The following is a 13,380-nucleotide window of genomic DNA, read 5'->3' as shown; positions in this document are numbered from 1 at the left end:
ACCGGGAAACCATATGAACCAGGAACATATCAACGGGGTTGTTCTCCTGTATTGCACGCGTCACACTTGCTCATATCACAAAGTCACACCACAGTACCGACCCATATCGCACGGCGTAAAATGAACCTACACGTGTATATGGCAATCACCCCTCACCCGTGCACATAACCTCACCAGTGAACCTCAAGTAGCTCACATGTCCGTCCCACTGACTCGCACACCAAGCGTCCCCAGTTCTACCGATCTCAGCAACAACTGCATCCCCGTGCAGTCCTCGCATCGCAGCCGTGCGACTCACTCGACAAAGTTGTCCATGGCCGCACCCTCGGGCTGGCAGGAGATGTAGACAAGGCGCTTGATGTGGCCGTACTCGCGCAGCGCTCGAATGGCCCTCGCACCTGCAGGACACACATCACCACGCACAGGAGGGAGAGAGTGTCAGCATATGCAACAACAGCAAAGATGCAAGCGGAGTTTGCTGTGGCTAGTCCCCATTCTCGATAAGGGATGAGGGAACAGGGAGAAAAACAAAAGAGGAATAGGGCATCAAACTCAGAAAAAAGAGCGAATGTAGATGGCCAATGTTTGCGATGAGACATAAATGTCTCATCACAAAACTGCGAAGCTCACTACACGTGCCAAAAACTGCATGACTGGCTAATCAGTGCTGCAGTCACAAACTCTTCAAAAGCATCAAACTCTCATAAGCAGTGTTTAAGGAGTCCCTAGAGCTTGTGGATTCATGTCAGCACTGGTAAGGAAAGATGCATACCTATCTGCGTATGACATTAGCGTACACCTTTGCTGGCAAGCAGCAATTATGCGGCACTGTTGCTGCTAACGCTCACAAGACCAGCCACGAAACAGCAAACGCCGAGTTCTCAGTGCATTTTTGCAACACCTGCTTATAATGAAGTACCGCATGACCCAATGGCTGTTTGCCAAAGGCTTTGCAGAAGGCTGTGTTCAACTCTCAAATACTATCCATGCGAGGGAGGCACTCACTCAGACCCGCCCGACCCGGGTTCACGACGGCACAGAGGTCGTCGGCAAAGAACTGGCCACGCAGCTCGGGAAGCAGCAGCTCAGCACGGCCGACCTGGTAGCGAGCGTTGCTGATGCCTGCGCAACGGAGATGACACATTATCAACACAAAATCGCAGATAGAATAGCGCACTAAGCAGACAACCATAGAAACAAACGACATAGACAGGTGCCATAAAGATAAACATATGCGTATACACCTCACCATAAATACATACATTTCATTTAATTAAATGACACATACATATACTGTAAAGTTCCGAGCAAACGCCCACCCCTGAAACATCACCCACCCTTCTTGAGGGGTGAAATATACAATTTACTAAAAGATGTCAAAGATCACCCACCCCCTAAAACTGATGGCTTTAGCGTCGATGAGTGAACAAAATAAACACGAATCATCTATGTATTCATGTGTTGATGCGGTCACTTATTTGTCCTTTCTGGACTTGAGCCGAAAGTTCGTTCATCTGGTATTTCTTTCTTGATATCTCCGCAGTTTTGGTTGGTGGTGCAGCCACTTTCTGTAGTTTTTCGCACCTGACCCAACAGATCGCTGATCCCGTATTTTTCACTTGATGTCTCTGAAATTTGGGTGGGCATTCTTTCAAAACTTTACGGTATGTCGGCAGCAATGCGTATAAACGACATTCGCAGTCACCATAAGCCTATCCACGGCGCCTCTATACGTTGTTTGTTCCTATCATCGCCTTCCTCTGCATAGCGCCCCATTCTTTTTTGACACACTCACGAGCCAACTAGCTCAACGAGAAGCTCTGCTGAATCCCACAACTGCACCACATCTGAATCAATTCTACTGCCACGAGGGGCCACTGTCACTTCTGATGATGGTTGGATGTTTATGGCGCAAGGCCAACTGGGGCAAAGAGCGCCAAAACAATAGTCATATATGAGTGGTGAAACCTTAAACACTAAGTAAAGTAAGCATAAACAAAAGTAAAATCACAAAACGACAATGAGCATGGCTGGTGTATAGGGCCAGATTTCATGATGCGTGATAGGAAATGAGGTTTAAAAACTTGACGTCTGACAAATACTCAAACACACGTTTCACGGAAACAATGGCTTCGTCACCTAGAAAAAACGATGGATGTAGGGGAATATGTTGTCTGTAGACATCTCTGAAGTGTTTGTGTCGTGTTGTGTGAAGTGCCTTGCATGTGATTAGTATGTGCACTACGGATAGGGCCTCTCCGCACCTGCTGCACTGGGGTCTAGAAGATCCCGTCAGCAGATACGAGTGCGTCGCATGGGTGTGCCCTATCCGCAGCCTACCCAAGGCGACTTCCGTGTGTCTGTTGTGTGAGTCAACTGTGTACCGTCCCAAGTGTGGCTTTATTACATGTAGTTTGTTGTCTGTCTGTTCATCCCAGTGTGTTTGCCATGTTCTGCGCAGGTGTTGTCTTATCTTATGTGTGGCTTGAGGTCTGTGTAGGGTATCGTTGTAATGTCTACAGTGTTCCTGAGTGCAGCAGCAGCAGCAGCCCTCTCATCTGCCAACTCGTTCCCAGCGATCCCAGCGTGTCCTGGGATCCAGCATAGGACCAGCTGATGCTTCTGCGCATACACAGACATGATATAGTGGTAAATACAAGATTAACTATGTGGTTTTTGGGGGGCTTGTGCGATGACAGTGCGCGAACAACACTCAGAGAATCTGTGTAGATGATAGACTTCGGAATTTGATTTTCAAGTATGTGTCGTACAATCAGTAAAATTCCATATGCTTCTGCTGAAAAAATTGTTGTGTGGACGCTCATGGTTCTGGCTGCACTGAAATCCGGACCATGAGCAGCGCAGGAGACCATGGTGGAGGTTTTAGACGCGTCACTGTAAAATTCTGCAAGTGGGTATTTAAACTGCAGAGACAGAAAGTGCTGCAGTATTGCAGCTCGCGGTACCCGATTTTTGTCAAGTTTCATAAAAGAAAGGTCGCACGACACAGGACGAACTTGCCAAGGCGGTAAACTGTTTGAAAAGGATGACCTGTACACATCTAAAAACGAAGCACTGAGATCCGAGGCTTGCTCTTTCACTCTAAGTGAAAAGGGCAGAGGAACGGATGGGCGATTTATGAAGAGCAGAGATGTTGATGTATCGTTAAAGACAGGATAAAAAGGATGATTATTCAGTGATGAAATTTTAAAAGCATAAAGCAAGTCCATGTATGTTCGTTGGTTCTCAAGGCTCCACTTATTACACTCGACATAAAGACTCTCAGCAGGGCTAGTGCGAAAAGCACCCGACGAAAGACGAAGGCCCAAGTGTAGCACTGGGTCAAGAATTCGCAAGGCTGTCTTAGTCGCCGACCCATACACCACACTGCCATAGTCCAAAAGAGACCCAACCAAAGCAGTATACAAGCGAAGCAAGAGTTCTTTGTCAGAACCATAGGATTGGTGGGGGAGAACCTTAAGTATATTCATTGTTTTGAGACATTTATTTTTAAGTTCCTTGATGTGGGGAATGAATGTGAGTTTGTGATCAAACACCACACCTAAGAACTTGTGCTCCTTGTTCACAGGAAGCGACACGCCATTAAGATGAATGTCTGGGTCCGGATGGACCCCACGCTTCCTGGTGAACACAACGCAGGAACTTTTTGCAGGATTCAATTTAAAACCATTCTTGTCTGCCCAGCCGGCAAGTCTCTTGACACCAAGCTGGACTTGACGTTCGCAGATTGACATATTACATGATTTATAGGATATCTGGACGTCATCTACATACATGGAATAAGAGATTGTAGGTGGCAGTGCCTTACCAAGAGAGTTCATTTTTACTATGAAGAGAGTGCAGCTTAACACACCACCTTGTGGCATGCCATTTTCTTGCACGTGAACCCTTGAGAGTGCACCACCGACTCTCACTCGAAACGTTCTTTCTGACAGGTAACTGACAAGAGTGTTTAACATGTTACCCGAGACACCGAATGACTTCAGGTCACTGAGGATCCCGTAGCGCCAAGCGGTGTCGTAGGCCTTCTCGAGGTCGAAAAACACAGTTACACAATACTGTTTATGAAGGAAGGCATCCTTTATATACGATTCAAGAGATACGAGTTGATCGTTCGTGGATCGCCCCGCCCTAAAGCCTGCCTGGCAGCTCTCGAGAAGACCATTGTACTCGAGGAAGTACACGAGCCTGCGATTGATCATCTTCTCGAGAAGCTTGCACAGGCAGCTCGTCAGTGCAATAGGACGGTAGCTTGAGGAGGACGATGGGTACTTTCCCTCCTTCAGGAAAGCTACAAATATAGCCTCCTTCCAAGAGTTTGGAATGTGCCCCGAAAGCCATATCTTGTTATATAGGTGTAAGAGTGTTAGAAGAGTGTCTGCTTGTAGGTATTGTATCATTGTATATGTGATGTTGTCTGGGCCTGGAGCTGAGGGTTTACACGTGCTCAAAGCAGCCCTCAGCTCATGCAGTGAAAACTCTGAGTTATAAGAAGATGTTGACCTATTGTTATCTAGTATAGGCTTCTTTTCGGCCATTTGTTTGTGTTTCATGAAGGTGCTTGTGTAGTGTGCTAAACTGGAAACGTATTGGAAGTGTTGTGCGAGTGTGTCAGCCTGGTCTTCGAGTGTGTCCCCTGTTGTGCTGACCAGAGGCAGGCTGTGTGTTTGTTGTCCTTTGAGTTTACATATTCTCGTCCATACTTTCCGTGTGTCTGTGTAGGAGTTAATTGATGTTATGAATGTACGCCAACTATCGCGTTTTGCCTCACGGCACACACGTTTTCTGAACGCCTTGGCCCGTTTGAACAAGAGGAGGTTACTCGATGTGGGGTACCGACGAAGGATACCCCACGCCTTGTTCTGGGCCTCTCGCGCCCGCCTACAGTCCTCATTCCACCACGGCCTCCGCTGGTTGCGCGGGGCACCAGAGGCGTGGGGAATGGACCTTTCGGCGGCGTCGAGGATGTGCGCCGTGAGCAGTTGGGTAGCTTCATCGACGTGTAGGTGTCCTATGGATGTGTGGTGTAGTTTGGATGTCTCTGTAAATGTGTTCCAGTTAGCTCGTGCTTCATTGAACCTATTATGGGAAGATGGACTGCTCGGGCCTGTACCTATATGCGTTAATGAAGTGGGGAAATGGTCACTACCATATGGGTCTGTGCCCACGCCCCATTCAAGACATGGAAAGAGAATTGCAGAACCAATAGCCAAGTCAAGATGTGAGTATGTGTTGTGACCTGTGTTATGGTATGTAGGCTGTTTCTTGTTGAAAAGGCATGCTCCAGAGGATGTTAAAAACTTCTCTATCAGGCGACCTCGGGCATCCATGCGAGAAGAGCCCCAATGAGAGTTGTGAGCATTAAGGTCGCCTGTAAGGATGTACGGTTCGGGCAGCTGGTCAACCAGCGCCTCAAAGTCCGAGCTCGAAAGTGAGACATCAGGAGGAATGTATATGGAGCATACCGTTATCAACCTATTAAATATTATTGTTCGAATTGCTACAGCCTCAAGGACAGTGTTCAAGGTGACAGGGTGGCATGCTAAGGATTTGCGGGCAATTATGGCCACACTGCCAGAAGAGTGTGTGCAGCCATCCCTGTCTTTCCTGTATACCAGGTAACTATTCAAGAAATTTGTGTGTTTGGAATTCAGATGTGTTTCCTGGACACACATTAAACTTGGCTGATTGGCATGCAGAATCTCATGCACGTCGTCAAGATTATTCAGAAGGCCTCTGCAGTTCCATTGAACTATGTTTTCTCTTCCCATTATGATGTGTTAGAGCTACTGGAGTGTGATTATTTATGTAGGGTCTTTCGGGGCTTGCACTCTTGGAAGGGGTTTTCTGGCCTTCTCTACTGACCTGGACATCGCAGCCCGTTCCTTCCCCTGCGATGAAAGCCGGAAGGGCTCGACGTCCATGTCGTCATCTGATGGCAAGGGGGTGCCCAGCGGACTAGGCCCCCTTGACGTGGTACCCTTTCGGGTGTTCTTTGCCTGCGCTGCCAGTGCCGAAGGCGTGGGGAGCACCACAGGTGGCACAGGCAGTGAGGCGGGGGAGGGGGTCGCTGCGACTGCCTCCGTCTCCATCTCCGTGCCCTTGCGTGTGCTTTGGGCCGGTGGAGAGGAAGCAGTGGATGCAGCGGCATCCCCAACAGACGTTGTTGCCACCACAGCCGCTGCTGGGTGAGTGAGCGGTGCGGAGGCGGGTTGGGCTGCCATAGGCAACCCAGGGGGGGGCGGGGGCGGTACTGGGTCCCTGCCGAAACCAAACGCCGCTCCGCCCCCCGGCGAGCTGCGTCGGCGTACCTGCCCAGAGGGAAGGAGGCGAACCTCTTTCGCGCCTCTGGGAAGGTGATGTTTTCGGTTATCTTAAAGGAGTACTGACACCAAATTTTGATACCTAAAAAATGATATAATGGGCTTCAGTAGTTTGTAGATGCCTCACAGAAATTTTTGCAGCGATCCGAGGCCGGAATCACATCTAAAATCGATTTTGATTGTCCAGGCCGCGAGCTTCCACAAATCGGCAGCACTAGCGCAATCGCTTTCGGCGTGACAAAACATTGGCCTACGTGTCCGGCCGGTTCAGGGTGACGTCATATAGTCGTTTTCAGAACCGGAAACGATATCCTGCGCTGCTGTTGTCGGTGGTATTCGTTTGGGCAGGAGACGTGGGCGTAGCTGTGTGAGCAATGCTTGTAAACGTTGCGTGTTCGACGTCTTTGCTCTTCAGTTCGTTGCCGGCGCATGGTGTTCGGCACTGGTGCCGAAAACGGCGTGGTGCGCGATGTCGACGGGCACCGCGGCGACGCGGCGGTGCGCGTCGCCGAGCTCGCCCAAGTTGTGCTATGGCAAGCTCGCGGTATGTGAAGTACTGCTCGTGGAAGCCTGCCCGAGCAAATCGACGACGACGCCAAGATGCATTATTTTCCACGCGACGACATGCAGCGCTAAATGCGGACTTCGTGGAGTTCGTGCACGCCGGCGGCCGCAAGAACTGTCGCCCAAGCCAGCGGGCTCGGGGTTGCACGGGTCACATTGGGTGTTGGGAACTTAGTATTGTGGCGACTATTTGATCGCTGGTATCTGTACAACTGCAAATGACAATCCCTTACACAACTTTTCACCACACTATCATCCCCTTTTTCGCATATGAAGCTTTATTTTGGCAATAATTTCCGTTTCTGTGATCGGTGACCAAGACATCTGCCGCGGCCTGTTTTGATTCTAGCGCGCAGGTGGCGCCATCTTTCGGCCGCTCGCCGCACCGTGGTGCCGACAGTGCTGGGTCGGAGCGCCGAACTTCCGCTGCCGGTCAGCGTAGGCTTACCATCGCGGCAAATATCTGAACGACACTTTTAAATTCAGCGCTGATAACAACTCCTAGCACAATTTTCAACACACTAACATCTAGTTTCTTGCATGTAGAGCTTCTTTTTCGTGATCAGATTGATTAGAAGAGTGGCGACAAGCTGTTGCTATCACGGTCTGCGCCGGTTCGAGCCGCAGTGATATTAAAAAACGGACGACGGCAAAGACATCGCCGGCCTAATCGCCTGGCCAAATAAAGTTGGTCTGTCTGTCGGGTGGCAGTGACTCATCCGAGTCTGAAGATTCAGACGACATGTCGACTGCGCGGGCGAGTCGCGGCCCATGTGCAATCGTAGCAGACGATGCGGCGAACGCATGAAGGAAAGAAAAACGGCCCTGACGTCACGGGTGAGACCGTGACGTAAGGCTGCCCGCTTGCAGGCTGGCCTTCGAACGGCCATTTTCCCGCGCGGCGACCAAATTTGAAATTGGTTGCAATAAACGTGCTATAATTAATTCTGTGTTGGCGGCTGACGGCTTTCGGTTCGATTTTCGTAATTACTGGGCCAATAGGTATTCTTTACAGCATAAAAACTGAAAGCGAGAAATTTCGTGTCAGTACTCCTTTAAGGTTAATGATTTTTTTTTCAAGATGAAACTTTTCACAAGCGCGAGAGTATGCTGCGTGTGGACCCTGGCAATTCGGGCAGGTGAAGTTGGTTGCAGTGCAGTTGTCAGAGAGATGATCGTGCTGGGCGCATTTGGCACATGTTGTTCTGCCTCAACAGGAGTTGGTACCATGCCCGAACCTCTGGCACTTGAAACAGCGCCTCGGGTTCGGGATGTACGGCCGGACAGAACAACGGATGAAACCTGCGTTGACATGCTCGGGCAGTGTGCAGCGGTCAAAAGTCAGGATCAGATGTTTGGTGGCTATTTCTTTGTTCTCTCTCCTGATGACGATGCGCCTTACTGCTGTCACGCCTTGTTCTTTTAGGCCTTCGAGCAGATCAGTCTCTGTCTCGGTTAGGAGATCTGCCTCAGAGATCACACCTTGGCAACTGTTGAGGCTGCGGTGGGGTGTGACCCTGATCTCCAGATCTGCCATGCGGGTTTGTTTCAGGAGGATTGTGGATTGCTGCTTGGTTTTAACTTCAACTAGCACTTAACCAGTTCTGAGCTTTTTGGCGTCATATGTTTTGCCGATGATACCTTCAAGGTATTTAGAAACAAGAAATACAGATTGAGAGGAAACCGGCTTCGATTTGTCCACAGATTCAATGATCAAAAAACGAGGGTAGTTATCTGGCTTTGGGAGTGAGATAGAAGGCAAAGAAGGAAAAGATACTTCGGTGCGGCCCCTTTTCGGGGGCCGATCACGTCTGGGGGGGGGGGGGGGTTTGAAAATGCCATATAGCATAGTATAAAAGCAGGGAGACGGGGGTACTTTCTTCTTTGACCTTACCCTGGTAGCCAAAGAGGTCCCGGAGCTCCCTGCCTGGTAAACAGACAGGGAGCCCATCCGCTGGAGCTTGACCTGGGCTCCGACGGCCACCGTTCGTGGTTTCTAACCCTCCACCTATAAATACATCGCCCAGTTGGATCCAGCTTATGTTTGGGGGCTCGGGGTCCGTGGTATCGCCAGTACCGTCACCAAGATTGCTCAAGGTGCCCCGTGCGGGGCCACTATCACTTCTGTCCCCAAGAATGAGGCTGTGGCTGTCCACCCATTTTGCCTCTCTACCACAGATCGCCGTAAGTGCGAATCAAAAACTTCAGCCTCGAAATTGGCCACTACTATCAGTACACAACTTCTGCCAGGTGAGAGAAAAGCGCTGGAGAACCCGTTGACAAAACACAAGGCATCCTTTGACTGCTATTCTTCATCTTTGGGGCAGACAGAAGCAGCGACTCAATGAATAGAAACGGATGGTTCTTCCATTGCTCGTTGCCGCCTGTACCATGTTTCTTCTTCGGAACACAAGACCATACAAAAGGAAAATGTTGATGAAATGCTCAAGAAAAATGTTGTTCAACCATCTTCCTAGCCTGTTGCTCTTGTGCAGAAAAAGGATAGTTCCCCGAGATTCTGCGTGGATTAGGTACCGGGCACTGAACAAAATCACCCGAAAAAACAAATACCCTATGCTGCGTATCAATGATGCACTAGACACTTTACAAGGTAAAGAATATTTTTCGAGCCTAGATCTCCGATTCACATACTGGCAAATCCTATGAACAAAGTAGCTTAAAAAAAAAAAAAGGGCATACGCCACGCCTGACAGCCTTTATGAACTTAATGCGATCCAGTTGGCTGATGCAATGCTTCTGCAACCTTTGAAAGAATGATTGATACCATCCTTCGAGGTCTGAAATGGAGAACCTGTCTGCATTACCTCGACGACACTTGTTTTTTCCGTGACTTTCGAAGAGTGTCAAAGATGCCTAGACCAAGTATCAACATGTCTTGCCACTGCTGGGCTTCAGCTCAGTGCAAAAAAGTGTCCACTTGAGGGACTCAGGCAAGAAGGCCCTTTATTCGGTGAGCAGTAGTGCGGACCCAGAAGGCGGCTCCGAACGGTGATGGTGATGAACGAGCAGCATGCACCTAGACAAAGATGTCCTGATGATGAAAGGGGGTAGTTGGACAATGAAGACAAAGTGCTGCTAATGAATAAACGAAAGGCAACGCAGCTGAGACACTGGCCCTTACAGTTATCTGCCGGCGCTTACCGTACAAACGCTGCGGTGACTGAAGCCAAATACATCACTTAAAATAGAACAGGAATAGATGCAGTTATTCAGGCATTGCCCAACTTCTCTTTTAGGTCCCCAAAACAGCCTGCCTCTTCTTTTTGTCGGGGACACTACTTTTAACGACCCTGAGTGCATTCAAAACTGTGCCGCCCGATTCATTATTTCCCAGTACTCGTATTACATTAGCGCTCCACGCTCGAAAGCACAATCCTGGCTATCACCACCCTCTATTCGCCAAAGTATCGCCACCCTTTTCCTCTTTTGTAAAATTTGCTGTTATTCATTCCACCTAGCTCGCCACACACATTTCATATTGCAACAGCCATCCGCCTGAAATGTCCTGTTTTCGTACGAGATTTAAAATTTTTCTGCCTATTTTTTCCCCTGCGTAGCCAAAAATTGGAGCGACCTTCCCGGCTCTATTGTTTCAACCACCTCCCCATAAACTTTGAAATAAAAATGCACCTTTGCTGCTAAAACAAACGCCTTAAAATTTATTTTGCTTTGTACAAACAATAAAATGAAATGAAATTCACTGCAGCATTCACACGAGAATCACCCTTGTTTCTCTCCCAAAGTTCATGGCCCCATCTTGAGAGTACGGCCCTTTTTGAACGACCGTCACTTCTGAAGTGGCTCCCCAAGCCACCCAATGAGCTACTAACAGTGTGTGCCCCACTGCAGAAGGTATACTTTATGCAACCATCAGCCGTGGTTATTGAATGTTTCTTCAAGCTAACATCTTAATGAATGCACGCCTTATTTTTTATCAGAAAAGCGCAGCTAAAAGCTGCATTGCAGACACTTCATTTGCATAAAGACAGCTGCTAACCTGTAACACCCCCTCCCACACTTCTGCAAGCATGGCTGTTACCCGTACGAACACTCCGTTGCTGATTTCCAATGCATTCTAATTCATGGCATGGCTCCTGGTATAATTTGAAACCTCGCTAAACCGTATCTGACGGGCACACGAAGAAAGTACGGGCCAACCGGCCCTACGGTTTATCCAAATGTATGAGGTTAAAGGGAAACTACGTTAGGGATTTGGCTTAACTACGCATAAAATGAAACTATGGCTTATGCGGGTACAGTTTAACGAGATTCCACTGTAAATCCTTGTTGTTCTGACATGCTTGCTCTCATGGGAGAGTCTTGTGTAACGTACCGATTTTTGTGCGACTTCACGTAGCAAAAATGATGTGCGCACAGTCATGACACTAAGTCCTAGTTTTTGCGAGGCCAACTGCAAAGTAGACATTACAGAGGATGGGGGGATAAGTGTGTAACTGTTCCTGAAATAACCTGGGGAAAAAAGAATCGACTTTTCAATCATGAAAACAAACACCGTACTGCTTGCTCTCAAGCCTCTCTCAAGTAGAAGCAGCTGCAGTAGGCAGAGGTCGCAAGCAAACTACGACGGTGCAGCTGCCATACTGAAACGCAGAGCCTCGAATAGGACTATGCAGGCCAGTAACTTGGGGGAAGAAAAGTATGTAATTTCCGCACGCTGGATTCTTTTTATACCACTAAACCGTGCTGTATGAATTCTCACCAAGCAAAGGGGTTAACTGCAGTGGCGCTAACTAAACCAGATGTTAGGTCTCTGCAGTCACACCTCCTCAACACTGCTGCCAGTCACTGGACTGACAAGTCACAACGCGTACAATCAGCCCTCGCAGTTGGTCAGTCCTGGCCCACCGCCGTGTACCCACCCACCGTTGAGCTGTGCGTTGTGCGTGGCGTCCTCGATGGCCTGTGCAGACACGTCCATGCCCAGCACCGTGTGCAGCTGCCGTGCCAGCGTCAGCCCAATGGTGCCTGCAACAACGCAGGGCGGCAGCGTTCCTTTACCCACACAGGGAAACAAGAGATCACCACCAGGGGGAAGCGGGGGAGCATTCAGAAGAGATCAAGTGGATGCCACAATGACCACTGCCTGAGCCCAAGGACACGGCTTTGATCCCAGCTGCGACGGCTGCTTTTCTCGTGGGGGCCAAAAGCGAAAACCGCCCATGTGTTGGAGATTTCAGCACACATCCAAGATCCCCAGGTGGTAGAAGCTAAGTCGGGAGCCCTCCACTATGGTGTGCCTCACAGCCCAGGTGTTGTAGCTTCGGTGAACTAAACTCCCAAAATATGAATTCCCAATACCACAGCACGGATCCCCCAAGCATGCCACATCTCCGCGCTACTATTCTGGATGACCATTGATTCAAGAGAATCAACTCAAGAGAACTAACCAAGGGGACCTGACATACATTTCATGAAGTAGGAAATTGGGAGCACAGTACAAACTTTGCACAAGCCTCTGGTTCGGAACCTTCAAGGAGTGTTGGGCACCCTCGAGGTCATGTCACTGTACCTCTGCTTCTCAAGCCCCCATCCCAAAATGTGCCTTCTCCGATGCTGTGCACCCAAGCAATGCCCGAAGCACTCCCACAGTGCCACATTCCTCTTGATTATTCTCTCCAGCTGCTATACTCGGGCCCAACTTAACAACAACAACAGAAGTTGCCCCTGCGCTCATTGCCGTAGCTGGATGTTCCTCCGTGCAGGGCAAAGATCACGTTACTGCGAGTGTTTTGGACGTGACACGAGGTGTTTCTGTGATTTTGGGGGCTTAATCTGCTAAATGGGGGGCACTGCTCTTAAAACAGCTTCCTTTTAATTGTTAAGTAAGCTCTGTGAAACTTGTCAGCCTTGCTGCTTTTCCCCCACTGATTTCAAATGCGCCATTATTTCTTGAGTAAGTCAATTAGTTACCAAGATAATTAGAGATAACCAGTCATTTTTGGAGGCACAATAGACAAAACAGTGTTAGCCACAAAACTCTGGTCTTGATATTTTCCAATACTATAAACCCTGGTGAGTGCAATAAGAGAATAAGTTTGATGATGTACCACTTGGAACTAACTTTACAGCTCATTAAACTTTGGTGTTTGAAATGGCCATTTGAAATGGTTCCATGTCACTGGTGCCATCAAAGTTTAATGAGCTGTAAAATTAGTTCCAAGCAGTGCATCAACAAACCAATTCTCTTGTTGCGCTCACCAGGGTTCAAGTATTGGAAAATACTTAGATCACAGTTTTATGGCCGACACTGTTTTGTCTATTGTTCCTCGAAAAATGACTATCTCTAATTATCTTGGTAACTAATTGACATACTCAGAAAATAATGGCACGTTTAAAATCAGTGGGGGAAAGCAAGACTGACAAGTTTCACAGAGTTCACTTCACAATTAAAGGAAACTTTTTTAAGAGCAGTGTCCCCCTTAAAGCTACT

The 13,380-nt window shown here is 48.6% G+C and overlaps 1 protein-coding gene across 1 annotated transcript in view; it reads right to left on the bottom strand.

Moving 5' to 3' along the window:
* Positions 1-13,380, bottom strand: part of LOC144168929 (tRNA (uracil-5-)-methyltransferase homolog B-like) — a 45,577-nt gene that overhangs the window by 6,794 nt on the left and 25,403 nt on the right. The window contains exons 11-13 of the mRNA XM_077697925.1: positions 11,814-11,915; positions 1,006-1,122; positions 299-398 (exon numbers count right to left, since the gene is read on the bottom strand). Coding sequence (XP_077554051.1) covers positions 299-398; positions 1,006-1,122; positions 11,814-11,915 — 319 coding nt within the window. The remainder of the gene's footprint in view (positions 1-298; positions 399-1,005; positions 1,123-11,813; positions 11,916-13,380) is intronic.

This window comes from Haemaphysalis longicornis, unplaced genomic scaffold (genome assembly GCF_048455015.1).
Source record: "Haemaphysalis longicornis isolate Haplotype H1 unplaced genomic scaffold, Haemaphysalis longicornis Haplotype H1 scaffold_2, whole genome shotgun sequence".
Taxonomy (NCBI): domain Eukaryota; kingdom Metazoa; phylum Arthropoda; class Arachnida; order Ixodida; family Ixodidae; genus Haemaphysalis; species Haemaphysalis longicornis.
The sequence above is the reverse complement of the archived record's forward strand: the minus strand, read 5'-3'. Positions and strand labels throughout refer to the sequence as shown.